Source organism: Drosophila albomicans, chromosome 2R, assembly GCF_009650485.2.
Source record: "Drosophila albomicans strain 15112-1751.03 chromosome 2R, ASM965048v2, whole genome shotgun sequence".
Classification (NCBI taxonomy): domain Eukaryota; kingdom Metazoa; phylum Arthropoda; class Insecta; order Diptera; family Drosophilidae; genus Drosophila; species Drosophila albomicans.
This window is the reverse complement of record NC_047631.2, coordinates 20,166,748-20,187,553: the sequence shown is the minus strand read 5'-3', so window position 1 is coordinate 20,187,553 and position 20,806 is coordinate 20,166,748. Positions and strand designations below refer to the sequence as shown.

The 20,806-nt window shown below is 40.9% G+C and overlaps 4 protein-coding genes across 8 annotated transcripts in view; 1 reads left to right on the top strand and 3 right to left on the bottom strand.

The window, feature by feature from the left end:
• Positions 1–178: 178 nt before the first annotated feature.
• Positions 179–1,986, bottom strand: LOC117575024 (ATPase H(+)-transporting accessory protein 2). Its single transcript, XM_034259102.2, has 3 exons — positions 1,829–1,986; positions 1,241–1,593; positions 179–1,172 (listed from the first exon to the last, which is right to left on the bottom strand). Exons 1-3 carry the CDS (start codon positions 1,869–1,871, stop codon positions 606–608), a joined length of 963 nt encoding a protein of 320 aa, XP_034114993.1. The 5' UTR covers positions 1,872–1,986; the 3' UTR covers positions 179–605.
• Positions 1,987–2,514: 528 nt separating this feature from the next.
• Positions 2,515–5,950, top strand: LOC117575256 (uncharacterized). Its single transcript, XM_034259392.2, has 6 exons — positions 2,515–2,855; positions 2,924–3,853; positions 3,910–4,116; positions 4,263–4,813; positions 4,873–4,948; positions 5,009–5,950. The coding sequence occupies exons 1-6, from the start codon at positions 2,601–2,603 to the stop codon at positions 5,948–5,950; spliced, it is 2,961 nt and encodes a 986-aa protein (XP_034115283.1). The 5' UTR covers positions 2,515–2,600.
• Positions 5,951–6,112: 162 nt separating this feature from the next.
• LOC117575257 (D-beta-hydroxybutyrate dehydrogenase, mitochondrial) lies at positions 6,113–7,271 on the bottom strand. Its single transcript, XM_034259393.2, has 2 exons — positions 7,069–7,271; positions 6,113–7,008 (listed from the first exon to the last, which is right to left on the bottom strand). The coding sequence occupies exons 1-2, from the start codon at positions 7,260–7,262 to the stop codon at positions 6,129–6,131; spliced, it is 1,074 nt and encodes a 357-aa protein (XP_034115284.2). The 5' UTR covers positions 7,263–7,271; the 3' UTR covers positions 6,113–6,128.
• Positions 7,272–8,934: 1,663 nt separating this feature from the next.
• Positions 8,935–20,806, bottom strand: part of LOC117575756 (transcription factor kayak) — a 34,354-nt gene continuing 22,482 nt past the window's right edge. For 4 of the 5 annotated variants that reach the window (XM_052008010.1, XM_052008011.1, XM_034260118.2 and 1 more), the window contains 2 exons: positions 11,527–11,914; positions 8,935–11,465 (listed from right to left, as the gene is read on the bottom strand). In XM_052008010.1, coding sequence (XP_051863970.1) covers positions 10,246–11,465; positions 11,527–11,914 — 1,608 coding nt within the window. In that variant the 3' untranslated portion in view covers positions 8,935–10,245. Of the gene's footprint in view, positions 11,466–11,526; positions 11,915–12,608; positions 15,023–20,806 lie in introns of those variants that run through there. The other variant, XM_034260117.2, reaches the window with a different exon arrangement.

The window sequence follows — 20,806 nt, the reverse complement described above, 5'->3', positions numbered from 1 at the left end:
TCATTAATCATCAATACATTTTTTATAGTATATTAATTTTTCCTATAAACCACAACGATTACAACGGCTGAAAAGTAAGGACAAAAGGCATGACTCAGAGTGCACGCCCATTTACTTAAGTGATACTGGAAAACCCTCAGAGATAAGCCCGATTTTCCCGATAGCTTAGTCAGTGGCATGGACTTTTTAGGTTATATTTATTTAACGGTAAGTTATTAACATTTTATATGTGATAATTTACATAGTTTCTCGTTTTTGATATACAGAAATGACTCGAACCTAAAAAGCACAACAAACACAAAAATATAACAAATTATTATAGCTGATAATAATGGAATTACTGAACTGCATTTAAAAATAATAAGTTTGTAATACTTATTTATAGCTCTTATATATGGGATGGTGTTAATATCCAAGTCAACTACACACAACTGCTCTCACACAACACGCACACACAATTTTTCCGCTAATTTGAATTAGAATTGAAATAGTAGAACAGTACATTCGTAATAAAGTTAGTTGACTTTTCGCTACATAGAAATGGGGCGAGATAACAAAGAAGGTAGATTTGTGGTTAGTTGTTTTCTTCTTTACCACCAACTAATTTAGTTGTCCTTCTTCATTCTTGTGGAAGTCATACGGTAGATGATGGAATCTCTGCCGGGATCCATGGCAGCAATGGCATAGCAGATGGCCAACAGGGACAGGCCAAAGATAACCATGAACCACAGAATGATGTTGAAGATGACGGGATAATCTTGGTTATAGTAGACAGCCAAATTGAAGGGATTCGAATTATCGGACTGAATGGTGTCACGCTTAGAACGCGAGACGGCAGCATCCTTGTCTGTGGATTGAACGAAGAGCACCGAATCGCTGGATTTTTGTGCGGCAGCCAACAGGCGACCAATAGCAGCGGACAGCAGTTTGTTGGCCTCATCCACAGCAACAGATTTCTCGCCATGAGCCTTGGCAATGCCATCGACAGACAGACGAATGATCAGCACGTTTGAGGGCTTGAGCATCTCGGCCAAGTTCTCGGAGGCAGCGTTAATGTAGCCAATCTCCTGCAGGAACTGCTTGTCGGCATTGTGCAGAGCGGGATTCAGGTTCTTGGTGGGCTTGGCAGCTGGGGCATCGGAAGAACCAAAGCAGGCCTTGAATGATTGGACCTGAAAACACACAATTACAAATTTATGTAACTCTTCGAAATGATGATAAGCTGCTATCAATAACTTACACCCTCGTCGTACTGTCCGAAATTGATGTCGCACACAGGCTCGTTGGCAGCCTCCAGCTCAGCAGCCAAGGCATTGAGGGAATTGCCAGTGTTGGAACCAACCAACTCATAGGACTTCACATTGCCAGCCGAGGTGACATGGCTGAGACCCTCAACATGCACGGCAATCACGCCCTTAGCCAAGTTGAAGGGATCGTTGATAGTAAGACCGCTCCAGTCCGAGTCGCCAACGACGGCATTGCCCATGGCAGCGAACAACACATCACCGACATAATGACTGTTCAGTGGATCGTTGCCCTTGAAGCTGATCGACTTGGGGCTGTTCAGCACAGTGAACTCGCCTGCGGCATGAACTGTTGGTAAAAATAAAAACGAAAAATCTATTAGAATTACACACATATACTTCACTTAATCATACAACTTGATAAAGATTCTGCGCGAACTGAAAAAAAAGTTGGGGGCTCCAACCTCCACCCTTGTGACAACCAGAATCGATGCGACACTCGAGTTGTGAGTGTTTTGAACAATCTACACACTTTTCAGAACGCACAATATGTATTCTATGTAGAATTTGATGGCTTTACTTACTTGCTGCAATAAACAGCGAGAAAACCACAAAGTTTTGCAACATTTTCAATTTTCTGCCAGGCTTTCAATCATATGACGAACAAACTGCACAGAGAAAAACCTACTACGCTCTCACTGTCATGTGATGGGTAGTTGTTCGGCGTGACCGCAGATTAATTGCAAAAATACCATAATTTTTACTTGGCCACACTATGTTAGTGGTGTGGAAATGTTAAATTTATGCGGGTGTTAAAATCAACTCGACTCAATTGTTTGTATACATTTATTGCTATTTTTTAATTCTTATACATTTATTGTTAAATAAACAAAATACTTTTTTTATTCAATCCAATTAAACGACTATTGCTGTTTTTTCAAGATTTGGCAACAGTAATAGCCGTCAACTCCACTTGTTATTTGATTTGCTTTACATACAGTGCTTTCTTAACTGTAAACTTAACAGTGCCGCTTTTTTACTCAAGAATATGTTGTAAACTGTTTTATAAGTGCTATTTAAAGCACTTAGATCGGATCACACTAAATGATCATCAAAAATCTGTTTTAAGAAAGGCTAAGGCAATTTAATAAAAATCGGGATAAAACGTAAAACCATTCAAAAGTGGCGCCCATGCAATTTAGTATTTTTCAGTATTTCATAGAGCAGCTGATAGTTGAGTTTTTGGGTATTTCTTGTCCAACCAGCTGACAGTGCCACCTATTTGTTGTGTTTTTACGTTTTGTCTTTGCAAATGCAACAAAAAAAGTGTGTAAAAACACAAAATTAATCTTATAAATGTTTTGGTCGCTAGAGCAGGTTGAGGGCATGTTAGGTGTCCTCAAAACATCCACAGACAAAACTGTAATATACAAATGCCTAGTGAAGCTGCGCACCGATTTGGTAAAAGACAAAGATGGTATTGTGTTGTTTCGTACTGCTGGGGGTGTTCCGGTAATGGTTCGCCTGATTAGTAAACTCAACGAAAAGATAATGGAAGTAGTGCTCAGCATATTGGGCAACTGCTGCACAGACGAGCAGTCTTGTATAGAGGTAAGTTAAGTAATGAGATAAATTGCATTCATAAAAATTAATTTTTTTTATTATTTATTTTTTGACAGGCTGTTGAGTACAAAGTGATTTTGCCATTGTTGACCATCTTGAAGACTATACCCAATCCTTTGATCCAATGTCGCGCCTGTCGCATGCTCGGCAATCTGGCCAAGAGCAAAAAGGCCTCTCAGTGCTTAAATGTTCATTATAGCGCAATAGCACCAGCTATCTGTCACATTATCGAATCGACGAGTGCGGTGCAAACAAGGATAATGGCATTTCGGGTGTGTCGCTTTCTGCTGGTCAGCAGTCAGTTCTACAAGCATTTCCTTGCCTCCAATGGATTTCTCCAGCTCATGCGCATTTTCATGGCGGTCATGAAGAATAACGAGGCGCCCAAGGAGCCCACGCAGGACATCGAAGTGTCCGCTCTGATTGGACTCAAACGCAATCAGCATCGGGAGAAGTATTTCGAGGAAGTGGCACGCAATTTGGAAGGCGTGCGAAGCGACATTTTCGATTATCAGATGCTAAAGAACTCGACCCGCAACAATGAGTATATCATGCCTAAGGAGAACGAGGCTGTGGAACTGGCATCGGAGATTCTGAAGTGTCTGCTCCTATTATCCACTCAGCAAATTGGGGTGCGTGCGTGGGAGACGCTTTCCCGCAACAGTTCCTTTGCCTCCATCGTGTACTTTGTGAAAGAGGACAACGAGCAACGCGCTACTGCGCTCAAGATACTTTCCAATTTCTGCAAGGATCCCTGCGCCTTCTATATGTTGAGCACAGCGGATGCCATTGTGGCTGCTTGTGAGCTACTCATGGCTGTCAACATGTCCAAGCCGCTGTCAGAGAGCGAGTGCCGGCATTGCGTCAACATTATATCCACGCTTTCGGCGGATGCCTGCAGTCGCTCCAAGATTCGACGATGCGGCGCCTTGCGCAAACTTGTGGCCATGATTCGGGAGTCACATTCGCAAAGCGAACGCTCTTCAGTAAGTGGAAGCCATCTTCACACAGAGCTTATACTCAATTTTTGTTCTACTTGCAGCTGTTTCACATCTTGAATAACTTTCAATATGATAACATTAGCATGGAATTGCTGCTCTATGAGGGCTTGGTGCCCATGCTGGTGCGTGAGCTGAATGACTATTTGACCAGCGATGAGGATCATCATAGGCGACGGCGCGAGGAGCGTATGCAGGGCGGAAAGAAACGCAAATTGACGGATCCCACAACGCCCGAGACGCTGAGCAAGGTATTTGAATTTAATATTTGATGTAGGCTACACTTGGTTTATGTCTACGATAAGCACAGGTTGAGATTCATTCGCTGGTTTGAGACTGAACTTATCTTACGCAGTTCATAGTAGATTAATAATTTATTAATCCTTCCTCTTCGCAGTTTTCTAAGACGCAGGACACGCTTAACTCGGACTTTGAATCGCCTAGCAGTTCACCGCGTTCCTATCGCACCACCAGTCCTTGCAGCTCACGCAGCATGTCGCCCGTTTGCTCGAATCTCATTGCCAATGACGATGATGAAAACTATTCACCTGCCTGCAGTGATGATGACGACGATGACGATGATATCAAGACGACGACAACCAATAATGATACACGTGAATCGCGCATAGCTACAAATCGGGCACAGCCCGCCAATGTCATGGACATATTGAAGCTAATTGATGAGGGCAGCGAAACTATTGACGATACCTTGTCCGACAAGGAGGATCTTGAAGAGCTGAGCTCTGATGTGCCGCCCAAGCTGGCGCAGTTGCGCAATCAGTCCGGAGACACTATTGACATAATTGAGAATCTGATTTATCGAATTACGCTAATGATTAACAAGCGGCCGGAGTTGGGCAAACCGGAAACATTGGACACGCTCATCAGAGCTATCAATATATTTGGTGCGAATAATAATTTTGCCAATGCGCTGACCAACATATTGCTGTAAGTTTTAGTTTTAATTGTATGATAAGCACATTTAATGATTTATATTATCCTTGCAGTGAAAGCCAGTTCTTTGCCCAGATTATCAAGCATGGCGTTGTCCATCAGCTCTATCAACTCACCAAGGTGGAGGAGGTGAGAAAACTATTTGAAGCAGTCCTGGGACTTCCGCTAATTTCTTTTCTTTTCTTAAAGATGCGCAAAGATGGCTTTGCTTTTCTAGAAACGCTGACGAATGTCGGCGAATCCAATTACGGCAAGGAGGAGCTAGTGCGTCTGCTACGCTCCGAGGCCGATCTGAATGCCCAGCAGCGGGCGGCTATTTCGGTGGCCTACATCATCAAGAGCCATCGGCTGCTATATCAGTTCCTCTATGATGGAAATGCGCTGACGCTGCTCTTCGACATGTTGCTGCGTAAGAAGAGCGACAACCTGTATGCGGATGAGGCTGCTGATGCTGTCACTGCCATGTCACGCTTTACGTTGGGCATCACACTACCCGAGTTCGATGTGGAGGAGGATAACAGCACCACCATCTGTTCCAATCAGCTGAAAGCCTCGACTACGCCGCTGCATGACAATTGTGACATGCGTTTTCTGGTCCACAGTGATGTGGCAGCTGTCGGAGAAGCAGACGAAGCGCTGCTCAGTATTGGCTTTAACAAGCAGTTGCTCTGTGATACCAGCGAGGTCTTCAACAAGATGCTTAACAGCGACTTTCGTGAGGGCCACAAGGGAGAGATACAGCTGTGTGATTATACGGCCAACGGTTTGCGCTACTTTCTGCATTTGATTAGCTGCCATGCACGGCATTTGAGTATGCCTGATTATGCGGCCTTGTTGCAGGCCTTTGAGATGTCGCGTGTCTACATAATTCCTGAACTGGAGAAGTTGCTGTACGAACGTCTCATCGAATTCCTTGACTCACACAACTGCCTGCGTCTGCTGGAATGGGCGTTAAAGAACTATCATGCCGAGCTCACAGAGACGGCCATCAGTTACTATTTGTGCGCCACATTATCGTCGTCAGATAAGTTGCTGCTGTTTCGCGCTGCCGAAGATTCTACCTATGCCACCGAATGGTTCCAACTGCTCAACGATGCGGTCTACGAACGTTGTCGCAGCACTGGCTATTAACTGCCCCCCACTTAAGATTGATGTGCCAAAACAAAGGCAAGCAAAACAACAACAAACACCTGTGGTGCCCAGTGTATTTAAACTATGCCCGACCACAGCCAAAAGCAAAAACTTTAGTACCATTTCAATGCAGTTCAAATAAAACTATAGACTATATCTAGATACTAACAACAATAACTCAACGCCTTGTTGATTCATAAGTGGGCATCGCACAGAAACGCACAACCAGCCAATCCGTTAGAGGTGTTGGACAGATGCTGAACAGCCAGCGATAGATTCTATAGCGCCATGGTTCGTGTATATAGATTGCAGCTGGCTGCGTGTTGGTGAGAGCATCTTTAAACTTTGACAGCAACTCGTTGTCCCGCAGCTTGTTGGGCGCCTTGAATCCCGACAACATGCTCAGATACTCGTTGAACTTGGTGAAGTAGGTGCCGTAGTATGACAACTGTTCCTCGCTGAAGGCTTCGAGCATTTGCTGCGCATGCTGCTGCTGGCGTGCAGCAATATTGCTGTCCATTACAAAGGAACCGGGTATGAAGTTGACCACTTCCATGCCGTATTGCTGCAGCTCAATGCGCAACGCATCCGTCCAGCCACGCAACGCTGCCTTGGACGCGGCATAAGGCGACAGAGCAGGCAATGCATGGAGTCCACAGTGGCTGGTCACGTTGATGATGCGTCCACGATGTTGACGGAGTAGTGGCAATAGTTGTCGAGTTAATCGCATTGTGCCCAGCAGATTGCAATTGATCTGCAGCTCAATCTGCGATGGCAACTGCCATTCGAATTCACCGAAGCACATTACGCCCGCATTGTTGACCAGCGCCATCAACTGATAATCGCTGTTGTGCAGCAACTGTTGCAGCCTCGCTTGCAACTGCTCGATGGACTCGGGTTGCAGCAGATCCAGCTGCCAGGTGAGCATGCGTTGCTGCCGTGCTCCATTCTCGGTGTTCAGTTGCTGCAGCAGTTGAGCTCCTTGGGATTGCAGATTGTGACAGCAGGAGATGACTGTCATGTTGAGTGCTTGGTGGCAATAAACCGCCAGCGAATGTCTGTTGAAAGAATTGAACATTAGACAGGCCAATGCGTTGAAGGTATCGCTTCGTTCTTACCCCAATCCCGAATCACAACCTGTCACCAGCACCACTTGACGCTCCCCCACGCTCAGCTGGCTTCGTCCTAATCCCAGAGTACGCTTCAGGGCGCGCCACAATTGCCTACAGCTAGCCATATCGGAGGTTCTAGATCGACTGAAGCGAGGCCCCCCAAAAAGAACAAATAAAATGCAAACCCAAAACGAAATCATTCATGTATACGCTGTATGTTATGTGCATATAAAACATATGTGTCTCCATATCTACCTGTATACATTATCTATATATGTACGTATGTAAGTATATATTGTTTATATTCCCTTTTGTTGCAGTGTTTGTGCCTTGCAAGATTAGGCTGGTGCCAAAAAATGCATGACGCAGTCGTCCAGCTGGTTTGTGTAACTAACTTTATCATTTTACTCTTGCAGCAGGGCAGCATCAACTTATTGAGGACTTTGTAACGTTTCTTAAGAAGTAAATTGATCGTTGAGAATTCCGATAAACTGCCGCTCCACTGAGTAGGTTTAATAGGTTGAAAGTAGGACCCGATTTGGAGACATACTAAAGAAGAAAGCTAAGCATTATCTACCACCTTATCAATTATCATTTGGAAATTTAAATATTACACTTCTTGAATTTAGCAATCTCAGCAATCTTTACAAAACTTTTAAGGAATTCTAATTACTATACTTCCCGAATTAAGTTATCTTTATATTATTAACATTAATCAGTATTTAACTTTAATTTAAAATTTAGCTAACTTTATCATTTTACTCTTCTCTTAAGAAGTAAATTGATTAAGAGATATGCTAAAGAAGAAAGCTAGGCATTATTGTCCTCTATCCCATCTTATCAATCTTAAAAATCTGTATTCGAAAATTTAAATTACACTTCTTGAATTTAGCAATCTTTGAAATCTCAGAAATCTTTACAACATTTTTAAGGATTTCTAATTACTATATTTCCCGAATTAAGTTGTCTTCATATTATTAACATTAATCAATATTTGACTTTAATTTAAAATTTAACTAACTGTATCATTTTAATCTTGCAACAGGGCAGCATAATTTTATTAAGCAGTTACGTCTCTTAAGAAGAAAATTGATCATGAGATATGCTAAAGAAGCAAGTTAAATAATATTGTCATCTATCCCTCCTTATCAATATTACTATAAAAGTGTATTTCTTGAATTTAGCTGTCTTAGCAACAATCATTCAAAATCTGTTAAGAATTTCCCATTATCGTATTTTCCTAATAAAGTTATCTTCTCAAAAATAGCTTTCATATTATTACAGTATTGAATATTTAATTTTAATTCAAAATGTAATAATATTTAACATTAAAAAACAGAGTTTTCTTATATAACAATCCTCAAATAGTATTCCCAATAAGCCAACTTCTTTTTGAAAGAGTATTTACTATTCCCCTTTCTTGAGTTTCATAAAAAATGGAACCTGAACATCCAGTAAAAAATGCTCGACTCATCATTATGTGTATCAGTTGCTATTCGCTGCTGCTGTTTGGGTTCAGCCCAATTTACCTGCTTCGTCTTATCGCCGGTTGAGAAGGCGAATAAGTAATTTTATACGATTTTGGGATGTCTTTGTGTTTTCAGATTTCTTTTCATTACCACATAAGGTCAGGTAGAGATAGATCAATAGACTTTGAGCCTGGCACAACTCTACACACGATGTATCCACTATAATAGAATAGAGATTGAAGACACAGTTCGGTTTTAGGTTTGTCTGTATTATATTTATTTCTCTTTATCAATTTTGGCATTGTTATTGCCCGATGAAAGTGCAGTGTAATATTGTATGTAGTTACTGTTTTACAATTTTCTTGATTTTTGATTTTTGAAAAATTTTGATTTTGTTTCGATATTTTGTTTTTTTTTTTAAGTTTTCGATAATTTCTGCTATGTTGCGTAAGCAATAAAGAGGGTAGGGGGAGGGGGAGTTACTCGTAAATTCCGTAAGGCTTTCAAATATTGTTGGCCTGATTTTGCTTTGTTGTTTGTCATAATTGTTTTATTATTGCATAATACACGTAATTACATATTAAATAATTGCTTTGCGTTTTGTTGTCATTTCTTATAAATTGTTTGTTTTTCTTTTTTTTTAGAAAATAGCGCATTTTGCGTTTAGTAAAAATATATTTGGGTTTTTCTACTGCGGCTTAAATAGTAAATAGTATAAGTATAGTATTTAACATATTCTCTCTCCTCTCTCGTTTCTTATGTGTTGTCCCTATTTCTCAATTATCAAGGCATCGCATTTAGTTATTATTATTTTATGTTTTTTTCTTTCTTTCACATAATTTGTGTATCTTTATATTAATAATATTTTACGCAATCTTATGTTTTTGTTTTTTCTGTGTTTAAATGTACAATTTTAAAACCGGCTTAGTTCCTTTCATTACACGCTCTGTTAATATTTTGTTTCATTTTATTTAACTTTTGTTTTTGTTTTGTTTTAATAATAAATATCACAACGCATCCTTCAATGTCCTTTCATTCACATTTCAATCGTCCATTTCTTTGCAAAACATTTGCGAATTGTTCGCAAATGCTTTGTTTAGGCATAAATATATATGTTTACTATGTATATTTTTTGAAAATATAACACACGCAAATGAAATGGTTTAAAAATTGCACAAAAATACAAGTAAATATATCATTTTAGACTGATATAATCGATAGTAGTTATAGGTGTAGTTGTAGTTGTAGAATAGCATAATAATTGATACGAAAATCATAAATTAAACGTAATAGAGATAATAATACAAAAAGCTTTACAGTTAACGGGAAAACAATATAATATTAAATAATAATGAAATAGCAACCTGGCTGCCACCTGGCTGAAGTTGCAACCAGTTGCAAGGCACTTTAAAGGCGTCAGACCGTCGCACGACTGAGCAACCATTAAATTGCTGTTGCCACAGACGGTGGCAGCCAAGTTTGCATTTTGTTTTTGTGTTTTTTACAAAAATAATCGATACAAAAAAGAGCAAAACATCAATGTATGTATGTATATAAATCCTTAGCAATTAATTAATTAGCGCGTTCGCGTTCGTAATCATAATTGTTGCACGTGTGTGTGTTATGCACATGTGAATTGTGTACAAACTAAATGTAATGTTGACTTTGTTAGCGATGCGCCACCTCTACGCCACCGCCACGCCCCCTACACTGGTTATAAACTGACCAGCTTGGACGGCTCACTCGTGGGCGTTGGCAACTCCAGCGGATGCTTGTTCTGCGACGAGCAGGTGGGCACCAAAGGTCCCGACACCGGCGTCAGTCCGGTGCCGCCATCCATCAGCGAATCGAAATTGAAGGTGCCCGTCGACGGCGTCTGGATGGGCACACCCTGGATCTGCATGGGCGCCTTGCCATCGCCGAGCGCCGCCGCCGCCGCCTGCGCCATGTGGGCGCCAAATGGCCGCTGGACATTCAGGGTGTTGGGCCGTGCCTTGGGCAGCTTGTTGAGGGCATTCAGCGTGGGGCTGCTCATGTTGCAAATGTTGCCAGCGAAGGCGCTAAAACTGCCCGGAGGCGCAGCGCCCATCGGTGTGTTCAGCGAACCGCCCGCCGGTCCCGTGGGCGTGGTCAGCGAGGCGTTCAGCGTGGCAATGTTGGGCAGCGCAAAGCGTTTGGCCGGCGTCGGACCGTCTTGGTCCAGTGAGGAGCCCGACTCGAGCGCACCGTCTTGGGGTTCGTGTTTGATGTGCTGCAGCAACTGTTCGTTGGTTAGCACCGGCTTGAGATCGAGCGGCGAATTGCTGCGCCCGGTGGAATTGAGCGTGGCATCGAAGCCGGTGATGGTGCCGCTGCTGCTGTCATTGCTGTTGCTGTTGTTGTGCAGACTGCTGCCGCTGCAGCTGCCGCCGGCGCCAGCGCTGAGCAGGCTGGCAGTGGGCGCAATCAAACCATTGCAGGTGGCCACGCTGAGCAGATCATCGCGCACCTTCTGGCATGTGGGACGGTGTGAATGGATCACGTATTCCAGTTGATTTTTGGTCGCATTCAATTTCTCGATCTCCTTCTTCAACGTTTCGCCCTTCTTCTGCAGCGCCTCGACCTCCTCGGACAGTTCGTTGGTCTGATCGACGCGTCGCTTGCGGCAACGCGCTGCCGCCAATTTGTTGCGCTCGCGGCGAATGCGACGCTTCTCCTCCTCCTCGGGTGACATGTTTGCCGCCTTGTTGGGACGTCGACCGCCGCCGCGACGCGCTGGTGTGGCACTTGTTGAGGTATTAGAGTTGCTGCTGCCGGCCTGGCCAGCATTGCTGTTGTTCCGTCCAACGCTGTTGACAGCCGCCAGAGCGGCGGTGAAATTGTTGGCAACACCATTCGAGTTGTTGCCCAACATGCCACCATTCTGATACGAGGTGCTGTCTGTGGCAGCACTTGCTGTAAGGATGAGATATCGTTAATAAACTATTTTATAGAAACGATTTCATTTAAGACTTACAAGTATCTGTTGTGCTTTGGTCATCGTTCAGCTGGCCATCGTTCCAGGAGCCATTCGAGTCCTCTGAATCTGAACCTGGCATGCTGCCGCAATTCATGCTCATGTCGAATTGCTGCTGCTGCTGCTGGCTGACAATCGGATTCGCATTGATCACATTGGCCAATGTGCCGATCGACACCGAAGATGTGGGCGTGCCTGTGTTGCTGCCACCGCTGCTGCTGTTGACGGGCGTTGTCAGTGGCGGTGGCTTGAAGCCGGCCTGGAAGGGCACATTCTGTGGCTCCGATGTCAGCTCGAAGATGGTCTCCTCAATGGTCCGCAGCGTGGTTGGCGTCAGCGTTGGCGTTGTCAGCGTCGGCACACTCTGCATGCCGTCAAATGAAACGAGCTGCAAAAGAGAAATTCACATTAATAAATCAGACACTTAACAACATATTTGGTGTATATAAATTGTTGTATAATTATTGACCCAATTACAGCACAAATAGTTCAGATTGTTGCTTTCGCTTTCGGATGTAACTAATAATATCAAATGTCACTCTAAATCAATGTTTCAAAAATACAAAACTCAAAAACAAAGTTGTCAACGAGAATCCTAAAAGATTACAAGAAAAATTGGAAATCTCAAATTCCTCAGTTTTGGTTTTCTATGCCAATTATTTGCAGGGTTTTATGCTTCATGCGTTTACCTGCTTCATAAATAGTTTCTTGCTTCGCTAACAATATCAAAAGTCACTCAAAATCAATGTTTCAAAAATACAAAACTCAGAAACAAAGTTGACAACGAGAATCCTTAAAGAGTTCAAGAAAAGTTGCACTTTTAAAATTCCTCAGATTTGGTTTCCTATGCATATTCATTGCAGGGTTTTACCTGCTGTATAAATAGTTTCTTGCTTTCGCTTTCTGCTATTATTAATAATATAAAAAGTCACTCTAAATCAATGTTTCAAAAATACAAAATTCAAAAACACAGTTGTCAATGAGAATCCCAAAAGAGTTCAAGAAAATTTGCAATATTTAAATTCTTCAGCTCAGGTTTTCTATCCTAATTTATTGCAGCGTTTTATGCTTTATGCGTTTACCTGCTGCATAAATAGCTCACTGGCCAAAATATTTGCAATTTCGCTGGCATCCAATGCTAACTTGTCGCCATTTGTTGTTGCTGCTGGCAGTTTTTGTTGCTGCTGCTGCTGTTGTTGTGGTTGTTGTTGTTGTTGCTGCTGCTGATTATAATTTATATGAGCACAATTATTATTGTATTGTTGCTGCTGTTGTTGTTGTTGTTGCTGCTGCTGATTTAAAAAGCTTTGCATTTGGCACATGGCGGCCATTGCTGCTGTAGCTGTGTTGGCGTTGCTGGTGTTGGCGTTGTGGTTGCCGTTAATATTGCTGTTAGTCGTTGTCGCAGTAGCAACAGTTGCGTGCAAGTTGCTGCGTGCAGACATTGCCATATTGGCAGCAACATTATTGTTGCCGTTGTTATTGCCATATGATTGCTTCGAGTGCTGTTGTTGTTGCTGGTAGGTTGGCAGCGTGGGCAGCTGTTGCTGACGTAACAATTGCTCTTGCTGTTGTTGCTGCAGCTGTTGATTGTAGTACTGCTGATTGCTGTATTGTTGCTGCTGCTGCAGCTGGTTGTACTGAGCATAAGGCAACTGTTGCAATTGTTGTTGCTGATGCTGCTGTTGCTGCAGTTGAAGTTGCTGTTGTTGCTGCTGCAGTTGCTGCTGCTGCTGTTGGCCGTGCAACAGTTGCTGATGGCGCTGCTGTTGCAACTGTTGCTGATAGTAGGGATGGTAGCACGCATTATGCGCTCTACCATTAAGATTTTTCATCATAACGCGCGTTTCTTATAAACTCAACTTAGAATCTATCAAGTATCAAGTAAACGCAACGTATACGCAACGTCTTATTACGTATACTCTTAAATCTGTTTTGACTAGTTTTAAATTCGTTTTGGCACTTAAAATTAAAATCTCTCTCTTACTAAACTTCTAAACACAACAAAACAAAGTTTCTTTTTGTTTTTTGGACAACAATGATAAATAAATAATGTATATTAATTTACAGTTAATGTTTAGATGCAATTAACAACAGGAAGTTGGCGAATAGAAATTCGTGAAAATAAATAAATGTTTACAACAGCGAACTTTTCTTGGAAAAGCTGCAAATTTCGCACACCGCGATATTCAGTCGAGTGCTATGTAATGTTATTTTTGTTGTTGTTCCTTCGCCTCACAGTGTTGTACTTGTTGTTGTTGGTCGATGAGAATTTCGTTGTAGTTGTTGTTGTTGTTTGTCTTAGTTGTTGGGGCGCCAAATAGTTCGTTCGTTTCGCAGTTGCTTTGCCTTTGTGTTCGTTGATTTGATTTTGTTCGTTCGTTTTGGGCTTTCTATTCGTTATATGTTCATTTCATTTATACGCATATATTCTTATGCTTTTATGCTTTGTCGTCTCCTTCTTCCGGCGGCTTCAGCGTTTGCCAATTTCGCAAGGGTTCGAAATGTGAGTGCAACAACTTTGTCAATGCAAACATAATAAATTTGATAATCGAATAGACGCAATCCTTCTATAAGAGCACGTGTTTGCAATTGTACAAATAGTAGTAATAACAATAAACAGCAATAATAATAATAGTAGTGATAATATTATATATTAATTATAAACAACTGAGTGCATACTCGAAACTATTTCAATTGCGAAAAATTGCTGAGATTATATAATTATGTATGAATGAACCATATGCTGAACTATATACATATGCTATTATATATGCTATATGCTGCCTTGCGCTACTTTTATTTTGGCCCAGCAATAATTACACTTGTGCTTAATTTATGTTTAATTAATTTTTACGATTTAGTTTTTAGCGCGTTGTTTTTTGTTTTTTTGTTCGCGTTTCTATTTTTTGCAGCGGCAACGCCTCTAAATGGGAATTTGTAGCTGTTGTTTTTTTTGCGTCTACTTTGGCCAACAATTCGCCTCTAATTCACATATATAAATATAGTACTTATATGTATTTATATATGTATTTATATCTTTTAATGCTGTGCGGAGCACTCTTTGCTTTGCTTTGCTTTGCTATTTGCTGCCTTTAAAATCCACGCGGCATGCAACTAAAATATAAAAAATATCTATATATCTAAAAAGAAAATACAATAAAATTCGTTGTTGCTTCCTTAATTTTATTGCTTCTTTATTTGATGCTGTGTTGTTGTTTTCGTTGTTTCAAATTCGTTTTGGCAAATAACACTTTTCCTTCTTCTTCTTCTCTCTTGTTGTATTATTTTTTGCAATTTTCGTTTTGTTGCCGTTTTGATTGCTTTTATTTGGTTGTTGTTTTATATTTATTTTCAATTTTATTTTCGTTTTCGATATATTTTAATTTTTGTTCGAGAAGAGCGCGCGCGATCGCTCGGAAGTTTTTTCCTTATAGCGAACGTTTGTTGTTCAAAAAATTCTAAACTTCGATGGTTCGTTGTTCGTTTGCGACTGAACTGAGCGAAAGAAATTGAAATTGGCAACGACTTTTTTCTTTTCAGATTTTGAGATGTGGTTGCTCACATTGGATATACGTATGCCCCTAAAATGTATATTGCAATAAAGAAGAGAACAACAATATTGAGAGAATAATGATGAGAGTGTGTGTTAGTGTTGTGTTTGTTGTTCTCCTGAGTGTGTTTTCTGAGCAAATTAGACGAGCAACAACAACAACAGCATTTAGCTGCTAAGCAAATCGAATAAATTTAAAATGTGCCCCGTGCCCGTGCTCTTAATTGAGCCAGCGAGCACAACCCACACAAACAGCAGCAACCACAGCAGCAACATCAGCAACAAGAAGAGCTAGCAGCAACATCCCACGCCAACAGCAGCAGCAACAGCAACAGTTGCTGCCATAAGTTTGCCATAAAACCCTGCGAATTTCTAGCTAATTTCACCACAAAATACCCTAGAGACGAAAACAATGTTTGCATACTCAAATACGATTTACTTTATAGAGTATCTCATAGTCACACTCTTGGCTGCCATTGCAGCGTTAAACGTTTCTTTGCTTTCTGCTGTGTGTTCTGTCATAAATTATCAGCCAATAACTCAATACGCCTATTTCGGGCTGTCAGGCGAGAGCGTTTAGCAAGAGTTATGGCTGATTATACAGCGAGTGAGAGCGAGTGTGTTTTGTATCTTTGCATGTTGTGTTGAATCTTTGTATTTATAGCAAACGCGAGCTGTCCAACAATGCGTAACTTGAAGGGCTGCGAGCAGGTGTCTTGTCAGCAAACCAACAACCAGCAACCAGCAACCAACAACAACATTCAACACTTAACAATCACAATTATTGTTATTTCAAGATCTCAGCTGGGTCTCTAACTAGACGTGCGTTGTATTGTGTTGTGTGTATGTTTATTTTTGGGTTCCGTTCGAAATTAGCAAATGCGTTAATTTCGTCAAGTGCCAAAAGAGTGAAAGAGAGAGACAAAGAGAGAGATTTTCGTTGATGGTTTATTATTGTTATGACATGTGACGGGCGTTGATCCTTTTGACTTTGACTTATCTTGTTTCCTTAACTTGTAGTATTTACTTTGTTAGCGACACACGGCAAACAATCAAATTGATTCTTTGCACATTTGTTAATAAATTTCTGTGCTTTGATGTTCCACCGCGCACCGTCTTATTGTTGACTTTAATGTTTAAACATGTGCGACTTTCGTTTTAACCCACTTTCGAAATGTACAACACAAAATACTCGACACTTAAAAAACAAGAAAAACACAATACTGTAAAATTCTGTGCTTTTCGCAGAACTCGAGATGAATCAGTCGCGTCAATTTAGTTGAATTAAAAATATATAATAATCATAATGTATAGTACTCTATATGTATGTACGTATGTATATTGTGCTCACTCGCACACTTGCGTATAATTGTCTAAATTGAAACGAGCTCACTAACGTTATCAGACAGTTCCCGGCAAAGTTCAGTTCGGAGGGTCAATTGAGCGCAGAGTACAGAATAAACATGAACATGAAACTGACGTCGTCAAAACTGTTTTACCCTCCACTCGAGGGTGGGTATATTAGTTAATTAACTCATCTTACACTTAACACTATCTTACAGGGTATTTGCCTGTCGTTCATGTTGCACTGAACAATGCAAATTGTTGACTAATGAGCCACAAAGTCAATTGACACATGAGAGTTTCTAAGTAAATGTGATTATTTTAGTTGCACTTGATAAGCTCAAGTTGAACTCAACTCAGCATCAGCTACAGTTTTACAGTAGCCACTGTGTCCGTATGAAAGCAAACAAGAGTTGAGTAAACAATTTTGTGAATATGTGTATATTCATTATTTTATTTTATTATTCATGAAAATCAATTTCAAGATGCGTTCGAAAATTGTAAGCGAAAGTTGTGTGAGATGCCCTTGACTTTAATTAGTTCTCTTTATCGAAATCGCACTGTTTTTTCTTCGTTATTTTGTATTTATTTGTCAAATACTTAAAGAGCTGTGGAGGGAGGCGGACAGCGGGGCGACAAGTTGAAAGCAAAAGACACGACAACAGCAACAACGACGACGACGAAGCGTTTTATTGTAGTTGTGTGTAGCTGACGTGTTGGGTTATTTTTAAGCCAATTTTAGCCAGACAATGACGTAATGGAGCACAATACAAACGAAAACACAAACAACTTGGCAACCTCTGAAAGGCAAGCACCAAACGATAAAAACGATGACAATTTCATTGTTTATATCAAAAGTTGCGAACATGCCAAAAAAAAAAAGTTGTTCTACTAGCAGCAACCGATGATCAACAGTCAGACTAAATGGCGGCTGTTAAAGCGCTGTTAAGCGACTGTTAGCATACTGTTAAGCTGCAACATTAAAGAGTAACTGGAAAGCGACGTCTACTAAAAAAAAAATAGCAAGTTTGCATTTAATTCAACGCTTATTTTAATGCCTATTATTTATTTGTTTCTCGATGTGCAATTGCATAAATTAGTTTACTAGCTACATTTAGTAACTATTCGCTGGCTGACTGAAGGTTAAAAACAAAAGGCGGCTTATTAGAAATGCGCATTATTTGCAAATAAAATGCAATTTTGATTTCTAATTGGCAAAGAGTTGCCACAAATGTATACACAAATATACTAGATACAAATAAGTTACATAGGCATTCATTTTATTTTATTGTTGTTGCTGTTGTTGCTGTCGTGACTGCAGTCAAAGTTGTTGCAATGTCAGCACTAGAGTTGACAAGTTCAAGTGCGCCTCGCTTTTAGTAGGCCAAGCCAAGCGAGCAGAGTTGCCAAGTGCACTGTCTCTGTATGTGTGCGTTTGTGTGTGTGTGTACAGTTTGCACTTCCCTTTCGCATACGATAAGCATACGCATAAACTGCCTCACTCACTCGCACACACATGGACAACACACCATTTAAAATAATATTTTTCTTGTCATATGATTTTTGTTATTCTTGTTGTTGTTTTCATTATTTTGCATAAGCAAATTTCTGCGAATAAAACAATTAATGAAAAGGAGAAGCAGAAACAAAAAATAAATTTTATTTTTTTCGCTGTCGCATTTGACTTATTTTTGTTTGTGCTTCTCTTTTTGTTGTTGTTGTTGTTGTACTTTTGTTGTTGTATTTTTGCGCTGGGAAGGAGAACGTGACCGCAATGCCAGAGTGAAATTGTATGGAGTGGGCTGCTGAGCTAAGTGCTTGGGCTCTTTTGATAAAAAAAAAATAACTCTGCTCTCTCTCCCTCTGCTGTTGTTGCTGTGGCGATGGCGATCCCCGGTTGCGCTTCCGCGCCCAGGCAGACAGAGCTGTCTTGAAGCAAAGTCAACGCCCGGCGAAGCATCGAAGTTTGCCGGCCTTTTTTTTCTGTGTGCTGTGCTTTTTTTTGGGCACGCAAACGCCGCTTGACCATATTATGGTATATATATACATATATATACCATATGTCCATATATCCAGCACAATATGCTGTCTGTGTAGTCGACGGCGACGGCGGCGGCAGCCATTAAAATCACTTGGTGTTTGTCCATTTTTGGAACGCCCACGCGATCTGTCTCTCCCTCTCCCTCTCTCCTTCAGTCCCCCCCTTTTGCCGACAGCCGGCAATTGAATTAAACATTTTTGCAGCCATAATTCAAAATTTGCCAAAAAGTGCAGCAACAAAAATAATGTCAATATCGAGGTATATAAATTTTAACTCAATTTTGAGAGCTGCCATTTTTTGTTGGATGTTTTTGTTGTTGTTATCGGGTTTCGGGTTGCGGTCGCAGTTTTGGGTTGCGCCTCGCGATTCCTTTCGTGCCCAGGCTTTTAAGTTCAGTGTCAAATTAATCAGACTTTGTTCGGCCTGTGCCATTAGGGTGAACACCAGAGCAGCAACAACAACAACGAGAACAACAAGGAGAACAACACATTTGACAAATTTACATGTGTTGGTTCACAACACAGAAATATGTATTTCGTTTCTTTGTTGGTGTGCGTGTTTTTTTTTTTTTGAGCAGTGCATTGAACTTGGCTAATGAATATGCTTGTATTGTATTATCTACATACACACACACACATAAAGCACAAATAAGCTGACTTTTAGTAAACACACCTATTTGGAAATATTTGGCAAAGGTGTGAGTTTCGCAATGGGTTGATTTTGTCTCTTCTTCTTCTTCTTTTTAGGGAGATAACAGAAAGCCACTCCCCAAAAAAGCAGACTCGATGATAGCACGCCATATATAGATAGATAGATATGACAACGAAGCAATTATAAATACTATATTGCAATCGATTCGCAGACGCGGATCAGTTTTGTTGTGGTTCCAGTGAAAAACAGCTCAAATTACAGCGTTCAGTTTATATATGCATTACACGTTGCATTTTCAGTGGAATATCATAAAGCGATAAAGAACTTAACTGATAAGCGCAGCCGATAGTGCACAATAACTTATTGCACTTTGGTTAAAGTGTCATTAGCTAGTAATTAAATTGTGTCCAGCGCAACTCGCATTCATCTCACATACCACAAAAAAAACAAAAAGTGGGGAAATACCCGCAAAAAAAGAATATAAAAAGACGGCTAATAAAATGACGCGACATTGGTCTGCGAATAATTTATTTAAATGCATTTTGTCGCGACATGACAGCAGCAAAAGCAACAACAACAGCAATCAGCTAAAGCAGCAACTGCAATAAAAACAATAACAACGATTTTGGGGGAGTTTACGGAATTTATGGCAAAGTTTTCAGTTTCGAGGAAATGGCAAACAAACGACGCGTCTGCGAGGCGCCATCGACGAGGACGAAAAGGACACCGTAAAATGCAAGCGACATTGCACTAAATAGAGAGAGAGACAGAGAGAGAGAGAGAGAGAAGGGAACTTTACTACGAGAGACAGACAACAAGGCAAAAGTAGTAAAAGTTGTTTTCACTTTTCATTCCATTTGGCTGGCTGACTGCTTCTTGCTTGGGCTTGGCCAATTCCAAGAATAAGGACAATGCGACGCCGACAATCAAACACAGAGAAAAGGAGTGAAGCAAGGGGAGGGAAATCGAGTGCAGTCGCCTTGTTCGTTGCGGTTGCTCTTGGCCAGTGTTTGTGGCTAGCTTATCCAATTACGTCGGGCATGAAATTATGCTAGACGACAGCAGAAGACAGCAGGACACACGTCGTTGTCCTTGTTGTATTTCTTGTTTCTTTTTTGCTCATTTGGGTTAAATGACAGAGCAGCAAATAACAAAAGCCTGATCAAATTATATTGGCCAAAATTGAAGCAGACTGAGCTGAGAGCTGAGAGCAGAGAGCGTAACTCAAGCAGACAGCAGCAGACTGCAAAATTAAATTGCAATTGGCAACCAAAGTGAACTTAGCTTCACTTGTCTGCTTCACGCTGCAATTAACTTGATTTATAAGTGCAAACATGGCTATCTTTTAATATAAGCTACGTTTCAATTGTAACGGCATTCTTTGGCTATCTCCCTCCCTCCTTCTCTCTCTCTTTCTCTCTACTTGTCACGTGTACGTCAAGTGCGCTTTCTTATGTTACTTTTTTGTGGCCCACGTTGTGCCGCCTACAACTACTCAAAAAAATGAAATAAGTAAAATAAATCTGCGACTTCAATGGGCAATCGAATATTGTAAATCGCCCAAACACTTTGGTACTTTGTCCATATTCAGTTAATTAAAAGTGTTTCAGTTTTTTAAGTCGAAAGAAAGTTGAAATTGTTTTTTCAGTTGTGTGTGGGAGTTGCCCTTGTAACTCCCTCGCCAAATACAC